This window comes from Anticarsia gemmatalis, chromosome 11 (genome assembly GCF_050436995.1).
Source record: "Anticarsia gemmatalis isolate Benzon Research Colony breed Stoneville strain chromosome 11, ilAntGemm2 primary, whole genome shotgun sequence".
NCBI classification, from domain to species: domain Eukaryota; kingdom Metazoa; phylum Arthropoda; class Insecta; order Lepidoptera; family Erebidae; genus Anticarsia; species Anticarsia gemmatalis.
Genome location: NC_134755.1, coordinates 6270917 through 6296390, shown reverse-complemented (window position 1 = coordinate 6296390; position 25474 = coordinate 6270917). Strand labels below are relative to the sequence as shown.

The 25474-nt window shown below is 35.4% G+C and overlaps 1 protein-coding gene across 2 annotated transcripts in view; it reads left to right on the top strand.

Annotated features, from left to right (window-relative positions):
- Nucleotides 1–25474, top strand: part of LOC142976666 (lachesin-like) — a 58040-nt gene that overhangs the window by 13375 nt on the left and 19191 nt on the right. For both annotated transcript variants that reach the window (XM_076120159.1, XM_076120160.1), the window contains exons 2-4: nucleotides 10790–11120; nucleotides 18697–18824; nucleotides 19753–19938. In XM_076120159.1, the coding sequence (XP_075976274.1) occupies nucleotides 11009–11120; nucleotides 18697–18824; nucleotides 19753–19938 (426 nt within the window). In that variant the 5' untranslated portion in view covers nucleotides 10790–11008. The remainder of the gene's footprint in view (nucleotides 1–10789; nucleotides 11121–18696; nucleotides 18825–19752; nucleotides 19939–25474) is intronic.

Below are 25474 nucleotides of genomic sequence, written 5' to 3'. Positions count from 1 at the left end.
TCGGAGAACAAATACAGTGTCAACAGATAATAAAGGCAGAGCTGGCCGATACCCGCCGCGAACCCAATAACACAGACTCTGCTCGTATAAGAACCTATATACTGCGGACCTGTATAAGGAAAGGATGTCGCCTTCATAGTTATTGCTGGAAACTTGGGACCGACCAGATTTGAACCGAATGCTTTTATATGAAATATCGAAAGCCAAAATATGAGTAAACAAGCTCGTTTATTGAAAATAATATTGAGATATTCTATCGCACATCGCTACGAAGACAAAATAAAATCGTGATGGGAATCCATGATGGTTAATCAACCGTGAAAATCGAAACTCCAGCTGTATTCAAGGACTCGAGAATTTGTCTTAGTTGCCGACTAGCTAACAGTTCGGTACATACTTGAATCCCTTTCCGAGATTCTACAAATTCCACGGTAACCGCAGTTAAATTAACTCATTATTTCCTTAGTTTAGTTTTGTGAATAAAATTCGATAATTCATTTCAAATACCCAGGCGTCAAATTAATTTCAAATTGATTTAAAATTACCTCACTATGCGGATGAAGACTGTTTCATATTTATATTTAAATTCTTTATAAACATAAATAGTTTCATAAAGGTAGACGAAGACAATAGTGCAAATATTTTGTGAAATAAGCATATTCAAATGTGGAATACCGTCGATCCCGCACAGAGAATAAAAATAACTTGAGAGGAAAATTTGGTAAATCTCATTGACGCTGTCTCCGAGGAAATCACTAGCACTCGTCGTGATGTCGTGCCGTCGAGCACAAACAAATAACATAGTGGAATTCTTAAAGCATTTCGTGAACTTTCGCGAAAAACAAAAGATTTAATCGAAATACGACTGCCTACAAGCTTCCATAGACTTAGTAATAGTCTTTGTCGTTCACAGAGATTACACTCATTATTTTTATAACTCACATTACGTATATCTGACAATGAATAAGATTTCGCCTTAGTATGATTAAGTTGTGTTAAGGATTTTGTGAATGTTGCTACGACATGAACCATGTAATATCAGGGGAGCGTGCTTTAGAAGTTAAGCATCTTAATTGGATGTAGCCAGAGATTACTTTTGTATTAGCGTCTTTTCCTCATTACTGGAAATAAGATTTTGCTTCTGTACCTTTACATCGTCATGCATTTTTTTATGGCGTTGTAAACTGAAACTCCCTCTTCTACTCGATTATACCTACCTCGAAAAATCAGCAAACAATAAAATCGTTAAAAAATAAATCCCTTCGAAAGGAAAACATAATGAAATATGTTTCATCAAATATGCTGAGAGCGTTTGGGTAGTTAGGTATGTCTAAATATTCAAAGATGCCTTAATCAAGTTTAATCGAAATATTGAACTGACAGATAAATGAAACGAGGGTAGACCCTTAAAGACAACGGGTTCGATCTGTAATCGATACTCGGTACGAATACTCAACCCTTTAGTCCAATAAGACCCTGGCTTTGTAGGAGGCTATTAACGGAAGATGTTATCTGTACAATAATCATTTCCACGGTATTTATTCAGATAATCCCAAGTTATATACTACTTAAGAGATACGGGACAAACACTTTAATTTGATTTACCACGATGACGTAGGCAACAGTCTAGACAAAACCTTAGATATGCTTACTTCATTTACTTTGAAAGGTCTGGCGATACTGAAGCAAGAACAATGATTAAACATTTTTAGAACAATCAAAGAATACTTGTATTACTTTACCCGCCGCAAGAATTTATTAATTTTCTTTTGAAGATTGTTCGATTCGTTTTTGCCTATAAACCTCGGACGGCGGCTTTTGATTATCGCCTTAGATTAATTGAATTGAAAGTAACTTGACATCCTGTCATTTGTACCCGGTTCCTATATTCTGTTATTACGAAACACATAGCATTGTCTGTATAGCAATCATTGGATTTGTTTGTCGATCGTTGTGCAGTTAGCAATAGTTTTACCTAGATACCGGATCACACGCCCCGGATCAAGTGGCGGTCCAATATTTGGGATGCACTTGGTCCACTGACGAGCCAAACATTTCAATAAATGGAATTTTGGTAATACCTTTACTGTTTCCGATTCCGATGCAACTGAAAACATATTTAGTGGCGCCAGGTGATGATTTAATTGGAACTGAGTTTAGGCTAAATCAATTTTAGTAATGACTACGTACTACGTACATTCGAATTCAAATTCACATCGGTATAGAGACAGTGGTTTGGTTTACAGTACCTCGATTCTCTACCACTATCGACTACCGACAACCGGCTAGCTATCGAATTTTGACATTTAGAATGTACTGCCAAAATGTTTCCTACGACACCCGTCAGAGGCGCTGATCAGATTTTCATACATAATTTCTCGATGACAGTTCGGTTGTCGGTAGTCGATAGTAGAAGAGAACCGAGGCACAGTACCTCGATTCTGTACCACTATCGACTACCGACAACCGGCTAGCTATCGAAATTTTGACATTTAGAATGTACTGCCAAAATGTTTTCTACGACACCCGCCAGAGGCGCTGATCAGATTTTCATACAAAATTTCTCGATGACAGTTCGGTTGTCGGTAGTCGATAGTAGTAGAGAATCGAGGCACAGGTATGTGTGTTTACAGTACCTCGATTTTGTACCACTATCGACTACCGACAACCGGCTAGCTATCGAATTTTGACATTTAGAATGTACTGCCAAAATGTTTCCTACAACACCCGTCAGAGGCGCTGATCAGATTTTTATACAAAATTTCTCGATGACAGGTCGGTTGTCGGTAGTCGATAGTAATAGAGAATTGTGCTACAGGTATGTGTGTTATTTAAGTAATAAATTTATTAGCGACTTGACAAGTGAACGAATTAGTTTTTTTTAACTGTCGTGTTTACCACGTTAGTCTTTGCTAATTGTTTCATAATGAATAAATAAATTATGACATATGAATTATGAAATGCGATGGTACTTAGAACACTAAGTTCTACGTTACCTTAATCAATTTCTCATATAGGATTGTAATGAACCTTTTATACTGAGTCTTTTTAGTAGTAAACTCCAAAACTAAATATAACTGTATTTTACTCAAATAAAAGAGAAAGATATAGTTTCTACGAATGCGAAGATAAATGAATATTAGTCTTAAAAGCTCTTAATTTATGTTAAAACTGCTTGAAAAATTATCCTTTCATGACTACCAAAAGATAATAAGTTTGCATTTAAAATGCGAGGAGATAGGTATTATGTAAATTATCAACAACTAAAGAGAAAATTTAAGCCGAAGTTTGCGTAATTTATTGCTTAGTTTAATGCATATGTAGGTACCTATTCTGTTTAAGACTATGTAAAATAATATAGTTAGTTATAATAGCTGTTATATTACTTATGCTAGTATGATTTAATTCAGGTTTGACATCAAATCTCTTTTTAGCGAATACCTTTTTCGAAGAAAACTACCCTAATCTAATCAGCTTATTTGCCGTATTTTTGTGTTAAATGCCTTATTGTTTTTAAATGTTTACCCTGCTTGATACCTACTACATACCTACTCGTATGAATGTCTACTGAAGGTTCTAGTTTACACGTGCATGGATAAGTTGTTTGACTTTGTTGGACAACGTTTGTGATTGTAACAATAAACTTTATCAAGAAAATAAATTCTAGAATGTGTAACAATTAATTAGAACAGATTAGATCCAAAGTTTTACGATACTCTTTAACATAAAACACTAAGTGCTTTCAAGATTTTGAAGTTATTCAAAAACTCAGCGGTATATTTAAAAGATAATGTATAATAAATCTAACTTATTCACTACTTAATTATAAAGAAACTTTGAATTAAACATTCTTGATATTTAGTTAAATCTTGAAAAGTTGCAATTCACTTATTTGAAAGTCAATAATAAAAAGTTTGAATTGACTCAAAGGTAACTAAACGGACCGTCTTTTAAGCGTGTCCCTGACAGATCAATACTTCTTTTGAAAACTTCCAAAAGGGGATTTAATACTTAGTTGAACCTGAATTTAAGAGAATCGCCGGTAACGAGCGAACTTTTTTGACCACAATGAATGTAATTAATCGTGAATTATTTTTTAACTTTGTCTTCTTATTTGTGGATTATGATTGCATTTTAAATCATGTACTTACTTATTTTTATTTTGAGGGCTTAAGATAGCGAGCTGTTTATTGTAATAACCTTACTAGAGCAAACACGCTGGATTATGATTAGGTAAGTATCGTGCATCAACGATAAACAAAGCATTGGCAAAAGCTTATGAAATATTTTTTATGAACATTGTTATTGTATTACCTGTGAGTTATGTTGATTTTCTGCGTGTATCGTAACAGCCAGGGACACGTTTTCCCGACTACTTATAATGATTAATTTCAACGTTTAATTTAGTAAAAAACCTCTCAGTGCCAGTAAAGTGAAATATATTCACGAAAAATTTTGATTTATGGCTAAAAATAAGCATTTTACGTTAGGGGATTCCGAAGAGAGAGGGATTGCATTATAATTTCCTGTTAACCCCTCTTGAATTTTTTGTTGTACTTCCAACTCGAGAGGAGGGCAAAATTAAGTCTATTATTAGCATGATTTCTTTATATAAGATTGGTAATAATACTTCGTAAATTTGTTCGACGATTGGTGATAAGTACGGCTTTTTTGCTTTACTTTTGTTGCATTATTGCCCTCGTTTCAGTGCTATTAATGCACGACACGTTAAACTATCACCAATTCAAACGATAACCGTTTAATAAAAACCTAAAACGATGCCCAAAACCACTATTTCCACGCATAAATGAATGAATATCAGTATCGTATAGCAGTGTAACCGCTTATTGCATACGCACTACGTAACACGAAACATAATTGCAGTTCGGTAGTTTGGTTTTATTCGGGATATTCGCTTAATGTCCTTTGGACTTGGCCCATTGTTTCAGTGCGCTAAAGAATGTAGGCACAAGAAGTAGGGTAAGACTTTCAACTCCACGTATGCACTAGTGAGTAATAGTGAATTTGTTCACGAGTGGAAGAACTTTCGTGTTGTATCGGGGGCACCGAAATTACTTTAAGTTTCAGAACTTGTTTTTGTGCTTTTTAGCAAGGAAAATCTAAATTTTGACGTTACCTTTGGTCGTACTCAGAAGACAAGATACGAGATATTTTAGTCCTTTTGAATAAAGTGTGATATTTTTCGGTATGAATAATTTGGTTGATTATAACTATCTGTAAAATGGACAAAGACCACTTATTTTTTACTGAGCATTGTCTCTACAAATGTATAGTAGAGGATGAAAGCGTTATTATTTACTAATTGAACATTCAGGACATTGTCCGAAGAATCACTTAAAACAGAAGCACAAACAAAAAGTTCGAAAATTACATGGCAAGTAAAAAGTATAATAAAGGAAACTAAAATTGTTAGCGAAAGGAAAAAGTGCAATGAGAAAAAGAAACAAAACAGTTTCCACTCTGATCTAGCAGTAAGACAAAGAGGTCTTGACTCTGCTTTGCTTTCGTTACCGTTTAAAGACGACCACGGACTTACACAAATATTCACTGTAAATATTTCTCTATAGTTATTTACATAATACTGTTTTAATATTTTTGTTATGGTTCGGCTTGAATACGGCGAGGCATATAGTCATATATGAAACTAGTTTAATATTTTCGAAACCGTTAATTAATATTTTTTTATGAAGAACATAAACAGTAGCAGCAGCTCATGCAATAAATCTTGACGGCTTACCAAATTATTTATAGTATGGTTAAAATATACCATGTTTTGGTTTCGAAATAAGTCATTTGTTTAGCGTCTTTAGTAGGTATGTGCTTGGATGTATGAATCTGAAGCAAAAATACAGCATTTGGTATCGATTCATGTTCATATGTATATGCTTTCACCAATCAACTCTGTTAATAATAATTTGCAGCTAAGTGTGTCATTAATTTGGTCCGTGGTTGTGGTCATGTCGATGACAAACTGATCGGGTAATTCGTGAACATAATACTGGCCATTCGTTACTCTACTCACAGATTGACAGATAAAAATATAAAATGCATTCAACGTTAACCTAGGGTCAACATTTTTACCCAACTCAGGTGGAATTTTGACAGTCGATACATTTGCTATCGTTTTATCTATCCGATGGGTTACCAACTTTTCCTCAAGATGTAAAATTAGCTTGTCATTTACAAAATGAAATAAAGCAAAATCTAGCATATAAATTAAACAGCTGAAGTTATTTAAATGACATCTGATACTGTGGCAAAGCACTATATAAAAAATCGCATGGATAAAGTTGCAAACAAAATTAATAAAATGTTCAAAATTTTCATCATATATAAAGTTATATCAAACTATCTAGTTTCAATATTGGGACCTGAATGCACTTGACGCACTGCAGTGGCCCACGGTTCATACGTATATAGTATATTCGCAAAAAGGTTATCCCTAGAATATTTTATGCGTGCAGTTTTTACGCGTACGAGTTCGCCACGCCACGTGCGGCTTCATAGGCTTAAATGGATAGTGGGTCTGTACCATTCGAGTAACGCTCTCCTATACTTATATTCTGCTATACTCTCCTGTGCTTATATGATACTAAGTACGTTATAGCAGACTTATATGCATACGTAAATAATTGCGAAACACTGTGATATAGTGACAATAGCAATTATGCCGATGTTTTTTTATTTCATATAGTTTTACTGAAATATTAGTTAGTTGAAGTGTAACGGGCTTTAATACTCATACTCGTCAACAAAGGAGAGTTGCGCACAATATGTCGTAAGTCGTCTACCGAACATGCTCAAGTCAAACATCGGTTACAAAGTCAACCAAGAATTCGGATACTGTGATTTATTTAATCCAAGTTATTCACTTCGTTTATTAAGCAGAGTCGAGATTAATACTGAGAGCTTAACGTAAGACGTGAACTCGCCACCCCGCGCCCCCTCCTGGCCCGCGAGACCGGGTGCCCGCGCGTGACGCCGACAGATAAGCTAATTACTTATTGTGATTTAGCAACCGGTTCTCGGCAAATTTTTCATCAAATTTTCAGAGAGCAATTCTGAATAATAAGTAGACGTCGTCCACCACAATGGCAGCAATTAACCGGACAATTTAACTTTTTAATTGCGAATTAAGAAACTGGGGAGTGCAAAGGTTGAACACGGCCCGTGAAATTAATTGTGAAGAAAGGTTCTCGTGCCGGTGCGGAGCTACTATTACATTTATGTCCACATGCTTCTGCCAAAAGTCGTGATTGTACCACGGCTACAGTACTATTTTACAGTTTTGATTCTATTCAAATAATGCTGTATAACTGAAGATATAGCTGAGCGATAACGACTGAAAGTAATTTATTTAGATCGATGAGTTAACCTCAAAATTTTAAAAGAAAAATATTCAAAAGAAATGCAGCTATCATAGTAGTGTAAGTAAAATTAATTAAAATATAAAATAGTTTTTAAATAAAATTTCCAAGGTTGCTCAACACAGTTTTAAAGTTACACTAAGTAGTTTTTATCGTGTTCTTTGTTTTCACCCATAATCCCAGTTTTTCTTAGTGTCCGTAGCAAGCAGAGGAAAACTTTTCGAAACTTGAATTCATAAAGAAACTTTAAAGTTTCAGCAAACTTAAATAAAAACAGGAAAGCTTAGTTCATTCCGTAGTCAAAGCGCAAGCGACATTACCTAATTGTGTACGTTATCTACGTAACTTGTGCTTGAACGAGAAACAGTATATTAATATGAAAGCGATTTTAGCTTTGCGTTAATCGGAATTCGAGAATGAGCATAGACAATGTAAACATGACAATAGGAGTAGGAGTAAGGGGCTGGTTGGAACTCGTATCGGTGGCGTGCCACTCGTGAGATAACACAACACGGCGTCTTTGTGGACGGATGTAAAATTATTAAGCAACGGAATGCCGTAAATGGGGTTTGCCTCTGTAATATCAAGGGTTAGAGGCGACTCGCTCCTAATATGGGCTTCGATACGATTAAGTTTATCGAATTCCGGGCGTAGGTACCTAATTATGTTTCACGATATCGCTGGCCAGCCTACATTATGATTTTCGGGATACGATATTGTGATTTTTTCCTTATCCGCCAAAAATTATAATGTATTTTAGGAACGACTGCGAGAAGGTTTTCCCTCGCCCACTTTTAGCTCAGACAAATTTTTTCGTGCATATTTCAAGCGGGATTAAATTGTTTGAAACTTTGTCGGACAGTCTGTCGAATGGGAGAAGGCTAAAATCGATTGACAGTCGGATGATTCTGACGTTATGAAACCCCACCGATATTGAATGTTGATCGTTTTTAAAACGGCGTCAAAGTTGAAATTCGAATGAGAATAAACCAACCGCAAAGTAAACACCATTCAATTTTATTACGGAGAACAGTCTCCTTTGAAAATCCCTCGGTGGCAATCCCGTAAATCTCTATTTGTCGCAACTAAAACAGGTCACGGCGGAAGGCTATTACGTTCCCTAAATGCTGCCGAACTCCCTGTAGAGCGCTCTAATCCACTCCGAACGGGCTGGTGTCAAACGCAGGCCAGGGTTGTTTGTATTGTTTATTGTCGCGACGCTCGTTCGTACGGCAAAGACGCCGTCGCCGTCGCCGGAACGGGAGAGCATGTTTCAATTGATGGAGCCGAGCAGTCCCCGGAGTGAACTATTATATTCCTGCCCACGAACGATACTTATCCTCACTTAATGTCTACTTTACCTTACTTTGAAATCTCAGAAAGCTTTAAGTATTTCAGACACGGAATGAAATCGAAATTGCTTGGAAAATGGAATCATGTATGTGGAGTTATGTATGCGAATTTATCGTTGAGTAGCTTTGTACCTAAACCATTCAGTCTTACGTCAGAGTAAATGTTCTATTTTATCAGTAATCTATACTTATTACTTATTACTTATTACTTATTATTAATATTATAAAGCTGAAGAGTTTGTTTGTTTGATTGTTTGTTTGTTTGTTTGTTTGTTTGTTTGTTTGAACGCGCTAATCTCAGGAACTACTGGTCCGATTTGAAAAATTCTTTCAGTGTTAGATAGCCCATTTATCGAGGAAGGCTATAAGGCTATATATCATCACGCTACGACCAATAGGAGCAGAGTACCAATAAAAAATGTTGCAAAAACAGGGAAAATTTTGACCTATTCTCTCTTATATGTGACGCAAGCGAAGTTGCGCGAGTCAGCTAGTTAATATTAAAATAATAAACGCATCTGATTTTAGACGGCCATAATATAACGGTAACTAAGATTTTTGAAGAATTTGAAGCACATACCAGTAAAAGCGCTTCTTTGCTGTATTTCAGCAAAGAAGCGCTTTGTCGGTCGGATTGTTTTATGCGACAGTTCGGCGTTCGGGTGTGGATGAATAAAAAGCACTGAAGAGCCAGCAGAATGGAACAAAACACTTGAAACAATATCGCGACAGAGCGGCAATCATTCCTGTTTTATCTCAGTTTGCGCACGCTGTGCCGCGGAAACTGCTCTAATAAAAAACTACCATGTGTTTCTACGTACATGTGAGCCGAACACCGTGCACTGTATGTACACACGTACACATGCACGGGTTACTGCAATGCTGCACCTGCGTTGGTGTTTCTTGCAGATATGAACCAAAAAATATTACGCTTTCGTTCCTCGGGCGAAAGAGATTTCGGTAAAGTCTATTTCCGCTGCCAATACCGTTCGCTATTTACGTAGCTCTAAAACTGTGGACTCAAAAACACAAGTTGCATTTATAAAACGTTTGTGAAACAATATTTCAATATTTTTAACAGTTCAGGCGCAGGCTGTACGGATGGTTGTTTTTGACCGCGGCCTATGTTATTCTGTGCAAAACTCAAGTGAATAGAAAACTGGACGATATTTACGAGCGTTTGGTATTTTATTTCATTTTACACATCAGTGATATATAAACGCAATAAACAGAATTTATTTTGAGTTTTAGTAACTTTCAACTAATTTATACTAAATATTGAACTGTACCTGGAGGCTAATAATATTATGTGGATACCAGATAACGATAAAGGTACTTATAAATATAAAAAAACCGGTACGGTACTATTTTCTATCAATAAATAACGTATAACAACGTTAAGGCTTGGTCTTCGAAACTTTGTATAATTTATCAAAGAAAGAATGATATTAAAACATCAAACTCGTAATGTTAAGATGACGTAGAGCGTACTTTATAAAAGAGAGTTCGTCTTGTACAGCCACAGTTTTATAATCCATTTCGTACCAGTTTCTGCCCCAGTTTCATAAAATTTACGCTGCTACATAAACACGTACTATATTTTACTTACAATCTGCAAAAATGTTATTAAATAAAAAATCTAGACACGTCACTATGAAAAAATAAATCAGGCTTTATTTAATACGAATCTTTTGACCGTAAAGTCTTGGCTCGACTGTTGGCGTGGCTGTTACCTTTAAGGAAACGCCACTTCAAGTTAGTTTACTTCCCAACTTTTTCACGGTCAAGTTGGTTATATAATAGATACGTTTTACAAGTTTACTAAGTACTTTCCAAGTCCCGGTCGAGCCCAGCTTAACTGTTGACACAGAAAGAAGAGAGATGGTTTTAATGAGTAGTTCGCTTAAGTAGTATTGCCCTGGCATGTCATATTAAAAAATAACCGTCTATTATCCTGCTTTTCTACTATCCTGTTGTCTTTGACGCCACTCTTCACACTGCTCTAGCCTAAACAATAAGGAAAGTAACGACATATTTCTTTTGTTTCAGATCTACAGAGCTGATATGAGACTATAATAATATTGTAATTTAATTTAACGAGACAATAAATCATTTTTAGAACATACTACACTTAAGAAAAATATATTATGCTCTTAAGACAAATATTATATATGAGATTGAAATGTTGAGACATTATAAACCTCGGAAGGGAGGTTGTTATGACAATAACGGCATGTGAAACACGACTAAAGAGCTTATTGATATCAAATGTCCTTTGACGACATGACGGCGGAATCATCGCGACGCTCAAGAACCGTTTCCATGGAAACCGGCGGCTTACCTTTGGTTTCGACGTTTGCACTTCTCACCATAGTCGCAGGTAAGCTCGGTTCCTGAAATTGCTTCGGTTGATTACTTGTACTACACTAATTAAACATTAACGACGTCGCAGTATCGCTTATAAATATGTATGTGTAGACGGACACTTAATAGCCATTCTGAATATTTAATTGCTATAATGTAGGTAGTGTAGGTACCAACGAAATCTCGAGCCATTGCCCAACATTATACCTATTACCTTGTAGCAATTTACAGTGAAAGTTAGTTGAGGGTAATATATTTAACTCATTAGTTACAATTACGAGCGCGTTCAAAGCTTTTTGCATACAGTTTGCAAATAAGTCGAGGTGAGTTTACAACGAACTATTGGTCAGTAGCGAGGAGTGAACTGAACACGCCACTAATGGCAAGCCTGATGAAAAGCTTAATATCCTGTCCGACCATCGCTGCCTCTTTGAAAACATTAATTTTCCCTTCCTGCCCCACACTAATATGAATATACTAAAATGTTTTCGGAAAACGCCCAGTCTAAATACCCATTCATTCACCGAAACTGTCACGTAATACTGCTGTAGAATAAATTTCATCTTATTTTCGGCTTGAAAGACGTAATAATGTATTTTAGTAGTTTCCATGAGGTCGTACATAATAGCTAAATGGTCCTATGTACAATTATAATATATTTACTAACAGATATACAGTATCGTAGGTTCTAGGTAGACCGACCCGCAATTTTGTCGTTTCTGACCAAATAAAGATGAGTTTATTGCTTATTTTTGTTGGAGAAAAAGCTATGTTTGTCGTATTAAAAAAGAAAGTATCGGCAAAAAAATATTTTTAACCGCATAGATTTTTTTCGAAGTGTGAGATAATTTTAAAGTTTATGTTACACTTGACAGTACGTAATTTATTTATGCTCTTAATGAACTTAATTCTATATGATTATAAAGTAAGGTTTGCCTGTATCCTTCTAAATTACCTTTCACAAATATACGTGAAATGGTTGGCTCTCACAATAGAGCGGACTAACGATATTGTAAAGTCACAATTCCACGTAGCTACATGTGTGGTTTTCGTTTCTTTCTGTACGTGTCTGTTCGGTACGTGAGTTAAAACTAGACCGCACTTGACGTGATGTAGCAAATTGTTGCACTTTAACGAGTGTCTACAGTGGCGGCGGCGGGCGGCGCGCGCGGAGCTGCAGTTTAGAAGCAATACCGCCCCAGATTCCCTCACGTGCCGGCGCGCTAGACGTAAGGAACCCGCACTCAGCGCTGCCCTACCGGATTCCAAGTTTAATTGAAAACGCTTTATATAACCTTTTCTTTTAATTGTTTAAGGCTTTCACTTCATCCCTGCCCCGTGCCCCGTGAAATGTTTAATTATAGTTCCTAATGAAAACTCCACAATGGATTAAATAAACACGTACAATATAAATAATGATGTTTGTGTGCAATGCGAACGATATGCGTAAAACCCACATCGGATTACAGCTAATCATTGGATTAATTGTATGGAAATTAGTGATCGTACGCGCGGTGAATTTAACGCAATTCTATCAGAATGTAATTATAGACGTCGATGAGCGTGAAATACTGAATAATTGGAACACGTAATCGAATACGGAGGGCTCGACCAATGAAATATGCTATTTGATATAATTATTAATTTTATTCATATTGACGACCAACTTATTAAGTAAATTTGTATTGGGAACCAATGATTTCGTAATTATGTTTAATCTTGTGAATGGTATTTCACTTAATATAATATGTGGGTGATTTATTGCTGAAGATATAATTTGATCCAGTGCGCGGGTAGATATCAAGATAAAGGGGTCGTTGGTCGGCAAAGTTCGTCGCGTCGAGCGGTGGACGTCGAGCGCGAGCGGCTACTGCCCTCCAGATATTAATTTTCATTTGACTTAGATAAAAGCCTTTACTTATTACTGTTAAATGTCTTTGGAGTCATTCTATGTCGGTCAACTCAATGATATAAAAGTGTATGTACACAACTTTTTTATTCGCAGTTAATTACGTTTTATTCAAATATTTGCACCGTCTGCGCTTCTAACATCTTAGCATGATAAATGTTATAAATATTTTTTTGTGAATAAAATATTTTATGAATGGAGTTAATAAAGTATGCCAGGAATATGAGAATAATACTATAACTACATACAAATAAAGAGGAATTAAATGACATCGTAAATGTAGAGAATGTGCTCTGCACGCAGATTATAAGGAGCTTAACGTTACTTAAATACCAAGTTGCTGGGTGCTCGCTGGCATTATAATTACACGAAGATTATAACATAGCTACAATGCTACGTAACAGTGTTCTACAAAATGCAAAAGTGTTGTAATGTCAGCATAAAAATAGCGTTAAATGTTTAATATTACATTTCATTTCTTATCATTATTGACCACCGAAATTACTGTTTCAAAATTAATTGGAACTTTAAATTTTATTATGGAACCTACAAAAAATACTTATTTAAATTCTGTAAATTATATTCAGTGGATAAAGAATGATGTGTGGCCGGAGACGCGAGTGACGAATGTCCCGGTATCGGGGCGTTATTAATTTTCATTTGACACAGTCAGGCCGCACTCTGGCGCGGCGCGGCGCGTCGTCACAAAAGCCTGGCATCTACTATAAACACTGCCGTTTTGTTCCATTATCGCCTCTCTGTGCCGACGGTGATTCGGAAAATAGTGTAGCACTTGTTACTGTGGGAAGTAGGTTAAACATTACTATTTTTCATATATGGCGCACTCGTATTTACTATGGAAACCGCAGCCTCGAAATCGTTGGCGTATTTAATTTTGAATTGTTATTGAGCACCGTTTATTTCATTTGTGTTCCAAAGTAATTTGGTTAAATTAGGTGGGTTTCATTTGAGTACTTTTAAACACGTATAAAACAAAGGTTTTATTGTTTTTACTTTAACAGCTGAGTGCATATTCGTTTATTTATTAGTTGCTTAATACTCGAGTGCAGGTCGTAATAATCCGTTGAGTAAAATGAGTAAGTTAATGATTAAACTTTACGCGCGATACGTGGTAAGCACTCCACATAACTTTATGCTTGATGGAAGTGAGGTTAATATACGGAATAGTTGAGATGACTCAATTTGGTATTAATACGTGGGCCACTACTTATATTTTGAGCCTAACTATGAAAAACGGTAAATATGTGAGTGAAAACTACTTTATCGTGTTCTCGGGTATTCTTATGCATGATCTAGATAGATTTTTATGCGATCGAAATATTTTTTTAATATTTTTTTTTCTTTCCCGATTTCCCTCAAAAACAGGGTGTTTAATAGCATAACCTGTTACTTGAGCCGATGAAAATTTAATGTTTACGGTATTTATTGTTGACGTTTTTGATTAAAATAAAGTCATTTGATGTCAAACTGTAACGGTATGGAGAGAAACTCATTCATTCTATTTTTTCGTCCACATATTAGCCGGTTGTTTAACAAGATGCGTTAAGGCTGACATTGTTCTTGTAGAACTCGACCTGTAGGATTTTGCGATTTTTCCATATATCAAACCAAACCTTAGGCAAATTTTTGGTTGTAAATCAATAAAAATGAACCATTCTAAATTTTTCTGAAGGCACTTTGTGCAGTGATAAAGTTTTTATAAAAAATTAAGGGACCGTTTGTTTCGAAATGCTTCGAGCGCGAATAACTTTTTCTGGATTTGGTTCATCTTAAAGCACCCATAAAGTCGGCTGGTGTTTATTTTTTGGCTCATGCGCATAGATCCTAGATCCGTGTTCTATCACGATTTGATACATGTATTTTGAAGCAAAATGATAGATTTTTCAAGCATTTATTTGCGCTAATCGGCGCGAGGACCTTATCTAATTGTTGTAAAAAAAATTGGTTAATTTAGAAAAAATCTTCTAATGGGAAATGTTGTTTCCTAATATTTTATATCTAAGAGTGGAAATAATGTTTAGGATTTCGTTATTCTTTTGATGCATCAAGAAACGAAAATGCATAATTAATTTTCGCACAGCATCAATTTTTACGGACACAACCGGTGACCTTGGACGACCTTTAGGAATTTCATTGGTGAGGGAAAAATAATCATGATAGAACTCTATTTATTTGCGTTTTAAATTTTCAAAGGATCGGACTTTATCGCCAAAATAATAAATAAGTCGACATAGACACGACTGATTCTTTAGGTCACGTCGAAATTCGTAAAAAATATTTGCACGAAAATGTTAACATCCGAATGCCATTTTTCCGCACACTTACAATTTTCGATCGACGATATTGAAAATATTTTCAGCGCAGATTTCAAAACTTTCTTAGGAATGTAGTAGTCAAAAAGGTCAAACTTTACGATGAAAACACCAAATGGGGTCTAAAACAATCAGATTCGTCAAGGCTCAAAATATAAATAGTGACCTAAGTATTGCGTTGTTTGCTTTGTACAGTAACTCAGAATTTTAGTTTATCGGCACATAAGTGTGTGCGACAACGTGCTCTAGCAACTCATATTATTGCATTTTACGAGTGCCACCCATAGAGCAAAGTACATAGTTAGAATCGAGATGTTATCAACAAAATATATTAATTGTAAGAATATTTATTACGCTGTTTATAATTAAATACTTTACACATGATCGATTTCAGATATTTCTTTATTTTGTTTCATTTTGTCGAAGTTACATGATAACAGTTGGAGCATAAATTATTTTGATCACTTTAAAAACTCGTAATCTTTCTTAATCTCTCGCCAGCTCTCATGGAACGTACCCGAGTCGAACTCCTATATAAGTTAAGGTCGGTTTAAGTTACGTTTATTGATGAACTATTAAAGAGCCTTGAAGGATCTTTAATGAAACTAAAAATAGGAAGATACTTTCAATTTCCAAACGCTCCAAATTTTCCAGTAGTATAATTTTACATGAATTACTAAAAATAAACTCATTAATACCTCGCCGTATATAATTTAAGAACATAACATAAAGTTTTACACTAGAAGTCACAACGCTGAAGAGTTTTGAAGGCGACGAGATAGAAAATCTTAAGTACTGGGAGCGAGTGAGCGCGTAAACACCAACTTGGGAGCGTATTATAAGGAGCATAAAGGGGGGTACTAAAGATGGCTACTACAGTGAATCAGAACCATTCCCATTTAATTTACAAGGGTCATATTACCACCGTTGATCCGGAAATCCATTACTCGGCCGTGCGATGAAATAATTTTAATTTTACTCACCGTTTTTATCTTTTCGATACATTGCACTTTGGAAAAATGTTTTGTGCTCTACAATATGAAGCACAAAATATTTTTAAGCAATGTTTTTTTGTTTTTCACTCTTTGGTACTAGAGCTGGTATTAATATTAATATTGAAACTACGACTGAATAAACCTGTTCTATCTATAGTTCAAAATATTTGAAGTTAATGTTGAGTGGTCCTTTAAAATTCAAGCCAGTTTTCCAAGTATGTTGGAGTCGGCTTCCAGTCTCACTGGATGCAGTTGAATCCACAACCCTGTTACATGGGTTAACACGATACCCCAGTAAGACTGGTTGCCATATTTTCAAGCTTCTGACAACTGGTAACGACTGTCAAACATCTTCGGAAATGACAGTCGGACTCACAATAACTTGCCTTCGTATTTTTATTTGAAAATCCGAAAGACCTTATTATTTTCACAGAAATACAAATCAATATTCTATAATGTCACAATCTACTCACAATATCCACTTAGTGACAAGCTTTCTGATGAAATGTATTATAATTTCTTACACGAATTTTACTCACTGAATTATTCATAAACTTGGCATCTATCAAGGTGCCTTGTTCATTTTTATATTTGAAAAAATATTCGCTGCCAATATTCTAGGAATATTTTATGTTTTACATCGTATTCTTCAGTTCAATGGCGTTAATGATAACTTTTTGTTTTGCATAACTCTAATAACACATGATAATTAACGCGAAACTACCATTTTATCGTGGCTTGCTTGACATTTCGGCACTTCGGTGTTCACTGGCCGTGGTCGGTATAAACACAAAGCAACTACGAATTAGGTGCTGCGCGTTAATTCCCGTAGCCGTTATAGCATTTGATTAATTCTAGGAATGTTGTAAGTTGATTTTGATTAAAATACTCATCATATCAAACTGACTTTTAATTTGCGCGATGCTTTCGCTAGATCAACTGACGCTTTAAATTGTTTGTAACTTTGTGTGAAAATTGTAAACTTGTTAACATAAACGTGTATCGTATTAGCACCTACCATAAATAACCACAATACGTTTATTTTAAAAGGTTGTTTACTATTACAAAAAAGTTCATTCTTAATATTAAATTTATTTCATAAAATAAATATTTATCCCATTCATTGAATACATCACATGCTCTAAAAACTTGTTTACTAATTAGTCACTTCATTTTCATATTAGCTACGAATGGTTATTATTTCTTAATTTCTAATAATTGCGAAATATGTAGTTTATTTGGTTGATGTGATTAATTAAAAGTTAATAATTCCATTATAAGGTGAAATTAAATATTTTGAGTCCTTTTTTCACTGCATAAAACCATTTGATTTGACTTTTCGCAGATATCTCACTCATTACAAATGAATGAGAAAAAATAATGGAGGCGCCTCCATTTTTTTAATTGATTCATTTTGTGGTTCAGGCTAAAAAGTGAAAAATTTATTTAATCTCAGCCCCGCATTAGCCGAATTGAACGAAAATATTCGGCGTTCCGAAATCCCGCACGAAGCCATTAATCGTTTTGATGTCACAGTATGGGACATTTAGTGTGACCCTTTTTATGCGCCAACCTTTCCCGATTTACGTCCCTAATCGCCGAATACCGAACGCCGAAAACTGAAACTCAGGCGTTCATATGGCCGGCCGTGTTGAATCGGTGGTCACTGAGCTCTGCCGGTTTATTGTGGGCGATTCTACAAATTATGTTTTAGCATGTGACTCGCTGTTTGTTTCGGAAGTCGGCACTTAGCCGATATTATGATTTATCGAAAGCGACGAAAATATTTTTTGGAAACTATGCATTTATCTCGTATACGTTTGACTGTAGATTCGAAATGTCTGCAATCTAGTCCTTAATTACAAATGCAGCGATATTTAAATTGCTCTTTTGAAATACGGTCAGGAATAAATGGCTCATATTATTTTCCGGCAAACAAAGTAGTTGCTGGCGATTTTTGGTTACGGATGCAGAGATTTATTTAATGAAAGTAGATCAATTGCTATAGAATTCAGTAGCATCAGCAATTCCCCCACTTTTGTTTGTGCAAGCCTGACCCAATTTAAACCAATTTGAAAGGCCAATTCGACCTGTATTTCTTCTGATTGTATTTGGCTATCGTTGAATATAAAGCTGATCCAACTGTTCGTTGTATTGTTTATCAAGAGCCTCTGCAAAGTGTCAGTTAATTTATTCTAGTAATTGTGAGCTGTGGATTAGGTCCTTTTGTTTGAAGAGTAAATGTCTGGGTAATGGCGATCCCGAAGTTTTGCGTACAGCTCCTTTTATTAGTTCTTGTTTCTTTGATAGACGTATTAGTATTATATTATTATTATAATATTGTTATGTTGGTAGGTCAACTACAAGGTTCCGGGTACAGTGAACAGGAGCCGGAGTTTCTCTCGCCGCTGGAGAATCTGACGGTGGCTCAAGGGAGAGATGTGCAGTTCACGTGTACCGTCCACCATCTTGGCACGTATAAGGTAAGAACATATACTACGATAACTATTAGTGTATGTTATGTACTTGGCAGGTACATAGCCAGTGCTTCTCATTGGTCCTACCTTCTGAACTGGTAGTAAATTCACCTACTGTATTTGACCATCATGAATGTCTGTACTTGACCTAAATGAATAAATAATTTTGTTTTGATTTGCTGAAATTTGGTAGCCTATCTTTATCTACCTATTAAAAATGGAACGGGCAGCTCATTATAGTTCTTTATTCGCCTTCTTTTTGACCTTAAATCCGATAATATATTATAAAATAATAAGTTAAATTGATTGATCAACCAAATTTTAATATAATATAATAATATAATTCAAATCGTATTACTTTGAGCTAGTTTATGAACATTACGAATTATCGCCGCTATTTAACAGAAAACAAAGTTTTATAACTATAGTCGTAAATTGAAAACTAAACATATATTTACTAAGTTCTAGTTTAAACTACTTTGGGCCATTTAATTTCAAGTTATATCAATATTTGTTGGGCAACAAACTCTTGGCCCACATCGTATATGATTGTTGATTAAATGTTTAACTACGGGTTATGTTTCTTGGGAATTCGGATGAGCTTATACTCTTTATATTATTTAATTTGTTTTTTTTTAAATATTTTGTTTTATACGCCTTTTGCGCAGGTTATAGCAGCAATATTAGAATATAAATATTTTTAGTTGTTCTGCTAATTTTGATATAAAATATTGTTTATATTGTCATTTTTAGTTTCTTTCTGAATTTGGATAAGTGAGTAGTGTTAGTAGTAGTGTTGTAAAGTTATACAATCGTAGTATGTACTATAAACATATTTTAATAAAATGTAGGTTGATAATTATCCCACATTGACTTGAACTTTAAATTAATGTAGGTTTCAAGCAGTATTTATTCTCAAGTCGTTCTCTTCCAGGTGGCATGGATAAAATCAGATACGAAGACAATAATAGCTATACATACACATATGGTGACCCTCAACCCTCGGCTGTCGGTCACACACAACGGCCACAACACCTGGAAGCTGTACATCAACAGCGTCGAGCCTAAGGACTCCGGGACCTATATGTGCCAACTCAATACAGACCCTATGAAAAGCCAGGTAGGTACAGTTTTGAATGTGCTTATTTAAATATCTGGCCTTTATAGCTGGAACTTCTAATGATTGGTATCTTTTCAGTCGATCAGTCAATAGAGATTTTTTTCTTTAATTTCCATAGAGAGTGTTGGGTGAACAATACAAATATATTTTCAGTTTTAGTATTCAATGCAAAACGGTCATTTATTATTTTGGTCGAAAATTACATTCAACTATGTGTGTAGGTAGCATATTATATCCAGGTATTACACATGCGGCTCACATTTATCACAAATTCAATAACCAGCTCATAACAGTTAATCATTTACACTAACATAGTTTAATTAGTGCGTCAATTGCTTATCAATAATGGACAGTAATTACAATCAGTATCCATTCGGCCGGAGCGCGCTATGCGATCTCTGCGGCTAATATTAAAATTTATGCAATCGATACGAATCGCCAGCTTGCATCGAGTTCACGATGCCGATGTCACGTGCTGAACGTTCCATCAGATAAATTATATCGGTATTCTTTACCGATATAATTATCTTTCTTTGAGGAGCTCGTGGCTTAGTTCACAACAGCCGCACGGATCGATCTCTGAGGTTAAGCTACGCTTGCCGAGGTTGTTCCGTGGATGGGTGACCATCTTATACATATCGAGTTCCTCCGTGTTTCGGAAGGCACGTTAAATTGTGGGTCCCGGCTGCCATTTTCGAAGATCTTTGACAGTCGTTAACAGTAGTCAGAAGCTTGAAAGTCTGACAACCAGTCTTACCGAAAGGTATCGTGTTAATACCCAAGTAACTGGGTTGTGGAGGTCAGATAGGCAGTCGCTCCATGTAAAACACTGGTATCCAGCTGCATCCGGTGAGACTGGAAGCCGACTCCAACATAGTTTGGAACAAAGGCTAAGCGAATATATATATATATATATTCTTTGTGTTTCGATTCTCGATTTTTCACATACGAGAACTATTCGAATGCCTGTGTCACAGCTCTACTGTCTCTACAGAAGTATTGGAATGCTTTCAGAGTTCTAATATACTTCATCTTGATAGGTTTATTTGCAGTCAAGCGAGTTTATTAGATTTTTTAGTAAATAGTTAATCTATCAATTCTATGATAGGAATCTCGGCCAGTTCTGCTTGGATAGTCACAGAGATATATCTGCTGTAACGACGTGGTTCGGTTCGGTAGTATCTGTAGATACATGTAGTATATAGACCTGAGAATTCATTTCGAGAGGTGGAATAAAGTATGTTCTCAATGTAAGTTTGCGGCTTCATGGAAATAGGAGCGGTAGTCTGGTAGAGTTATTTCTAAGGTGGAAAATGATACTGCCTTTAATTCTCAGTTAAAAATGAGACATTTATAGCGTGTTATATGGTTCTGGGAGAAATAAAACCGGCTGATAGAAGTTAAAATACGTGACTGTGTGAAGTCATTTATAATTTAATGTTTCAAGATGTGGTTTATAATAGGTACACGTATAATGGCAACTCCCAAGACCTCGTTTGCGGAGACAACATACAACTTGTCCGATGGTAAAGTTTTCATATCACTTGTATAAGTATTGTGTGAACTTCTGTCGTACAAACAAAAACTTTCCTCATTACTTTATTAGAGCGATAAAATGCGAGTCACCTGGTTAATTCAAGAGCCATTATGAAACTGCATATAGATAGTGGCTTAGAAGTAAAATGTGCATTTTTCTTCACAACTTTTAGTTTAATGGATGGAATTGTATTCATGACTCTGGTTTACCTTTGTAGAACATAGTTGGTACTAGAAACCTCTGCAAAACTGTGCATTTGTATCGTTAATTAGGCTGTTTCCATTGATATGTGTATTGGCCAGCAAAAACATTAATTGTCACATATAAATTTAATTAACTAGATCCTGTTTCCCGGTAATTGTAATCCTAGAATCCTGTTAATAAGTACATATTAATCAGTATAAAATTTACGTTAAAATTTCACCGTACATCAACAAGCGCGTAATCCCATAAACACGTCATGTCAAAGTGTAGAGAAAATTGTTATAGCGAGGCGTCATTCCAAACGCGCCAGTCGTCGACGATGTAACTTTGATACAATATTATTATTACCGGGGGCCGCGGCTTACCTGCCCGCCTGCCTTTGCGTAGGACTGTGTACTGTGCATTATTCACAGTATGTGTAATCTGCACATTATGTTACGTAGGAAGTGAGTGTCTCTCATACTTATGCGGGCATTACCAAACGCGAACATTTCTCTTAACCCTGATACATGTAGATACTTTCTATTTATTACGCTTGTAACTTTGGCGAAGTTTCGTCGAACGCGAGGTAAAACCCTTGGCGTAGTTTTGTTTTGTTTGTTCTTTGTATCTTCGTGATGGAATACGAGTGTTGTTGATGTAAGTCTGCGTGTTTAACATTATACAGCTTACACCCGTTGTGACTGATTGAACACGTAGCGTACGTAACGAAGCACGTTCTTTTGTTAAAGTATAATCATTTTTATCTTAATTTCGAAGAAGCTTAATCAACTAAAAACGTATTTGCCGTTATTAAATAAATAATAACAGTACAATATTTAACCTATGAGTCAGATTTCTTAATATTTGCAGCAAAAATATTTATCATTGAAACAATTATTAAAACAGTTCGGTACGATCTCCCACACTACAAACGAACTGTAGAAAATAGCTTGTATTTTATCTATTAATTAAAGTCTGTCTGTTTATGAAAATATTTACCAAATGATAATTCAGACGGTAAGATTGCTTCATGTAACGGATTAGGCTATGCTCATAGACAACCCCAGAAATCCCAATCCTATTAGCAACCGAAACATACACAAACTATAGCACATGGATTTAGCTAGTTAATCCTCAATAAATTCTAAGTAGTTGCGTAATACAAATACCTTCGTCTTGTTGTTCTTAAGACGATATAGCTCTTTAAACCTTTGTACTCATTACTTTGGCAGTGTTATCATTAATTATTTTATTCATTTAGATGTTTAAAGCAAAAGATAATATTCAAACTGGCTTGAAAAAATAATTACTAATAATTTTGGAATGTCAATAACCTCGCCTTCTATTACATGACGTAGACGTATTTCATACACCTACAACTTCAAGTATTGAGTGCGTGATATTAGTATGATATAATTTCAGATGACTTTTAATAAACAACTATAATTGATAGGAATGTTTAATAATCTGTAATACTCGTTAAATGAAAAGCCCACCTGCAGATTACTGCAACGTGACACGTCAGTACAAACACGCTCTGACACTTATTAAGTTATTTACCTTTTGCGGCGTGTAGAGAGTGTAGTAGACATAACGACGCCCGGGGGACGTCGGTGGAATTTTGTTAAGTTGTGCGCGGAATGCACGCGCTTGCCAAAGGGAACCAGAGGAATGTCACCACGACATCTTCATGCGACAGACAACTTCCAAATGTACCACACTGTTTATGTTGCAAAGCGTACAAGCCTTTGGGTTGCAGACATTTTCGTCTGCGATAGTTTGTATGGAATGTACAAACGTTATGTTTAATTTTCAGCCCGTATGTCCACGGTTGAACGGGAGGTTTCTTTGACAGCGTCATTGTGAACAAACCTGGAACCCTATACACTTTGTATGCAAATTGCATTAAAACGCGATTCCGATGTTGGCAGTTGATTTTACGCGTGTTTTCTGTTCTATCGTACTTTTATCTAGATTAAAATGTCCCTCCCTTCTAAAAAGACATTAGAGTTAGACAGTAAAACTTTGTTATTTTTAAACAGGTTTTTTTTCATGACATTTTGATAAAATATAAACTTATATTCTCATTTGGTATATGCATTAACAATTTTAACTCATGTGTAAAAATAAATAGAGCTTTGTAGTTTTCAAAACATTCACAACTCACTGTAAAGTACTTTGACATGACTAAGAAGTAATGAACAAAGCCAGAGTAGAACAATCGTAGGCAATCAAGAGATTGAAGGTTACTAATACATTACTAAACTAGGCTCTTCATAGATACAGACGTGACACAAGATTTCCCCGTACTCTATATACGTACTATACGTAATTAATTTCCTTATTCAATTACTAAAGATCTGTTGATCGCAACACCGACTTCCTCGATTTGAATCCCGGGTCGGAAATAATTAGCCGTAGCCCGAAGCTTGATGCTTGTTGGGCAATAAGATCACCCTTGTACCGTAGAATTGAAATGTTATACCTAAATATGACTGTTGTTTTTTTCTATTTCCTCGCTTTACGTCTAGAGATTTGTTCAAATGTAATTGCTTAAATTATATCTTATGTCATTTTGTGACTTAGACATTACAAATTATATTTAATTGGGCAAATATTGAAGTTATTGTTCATTTAAAAATCGCTTAACGATATATTGAGACAGTAATCTACTGAACACATTTATTACAAATTCGTTCACAATAACCGAAACGCTCATTACAAGCTTTTTTACTTCTGAAAATGTAAGGCAATAATTAAGAAAAACGGTTTTTTACCCCTGCTCCTAGCTCCCGTTCTGTTGTGACTTACGTTCATTACTTTAAATTGCGATTCCTCGGCCAGTATATTTGACTTCTTGTTTTAATGTTAAATAGCGATTCTTAGTTAAATAAATTGCCAGTTCCCTGGTATAATGAGGCAGAATACCATTTACGTATTCATTTAGAAACCAATTTTTAAAGCTTATTGGTACTTTTTTCAAAAATCTTTAAAATATAGCCAAGATTATATATACTTTTCCGATAACCAGAGGCATTTCTTTTGTTGCCTATTCCCTGTGGTTACTTAAAAAATACGAATACTTCTTATAATTTTTTTAACCATTTTGCCAGATATTTGACCTTTTTTGCTGTTCCGTAATAATTCTTTCACAAACCCAATCAATGTTTCTCAATCAAGCTTAATAATTTTAATAACGGTATCCTACTAACAGTCCTATCCTTCCAAATGCATCTAACCTGCATATTCGTCGGCCATAGCCTTAGAAAGCCGCCACACATATGAGCAACATTGAATCAACGTGCGTCAATATCAGTATAAAGCAGACTGCTCATTTCACGTCTGTTATTTGTTTAGGTTCGCAGTACAGCCTCCGGTAAAAAGCCGCTCACTGTTTGTTTAAGCTGTGACTAACACCTCGTAAGTGCTTGAGCAAAGAGTTGAATTACAAATGCACACTTTTGTAATGTGCGGCAATGATGATTATAAAAGAGCAAATTTATTGCCCGGTTTCTGAGGTACATCTAGCGGTAGTTTATCTATTCAAATTGTCATGTTTATATGAGCTTAAAGGCTATTGAATAGATAAACTACCGCTAAATGTACCACAGAAATCGGGGGTAAATTATTGAAAAATACTCCATCCGGTTTTAGTCTGCCGTGTATTAGAACCTATGGGCAAATTACACTAAGTAAAAAACTCGTGTCCAACACCTGTACTGTCCTGTAAAATAAATGTTTTTTAATTTACTATATGTAGGATGCCATAAATCCTGCTAACTTTTTTATGTCATAGCTTTACATAAATTTACA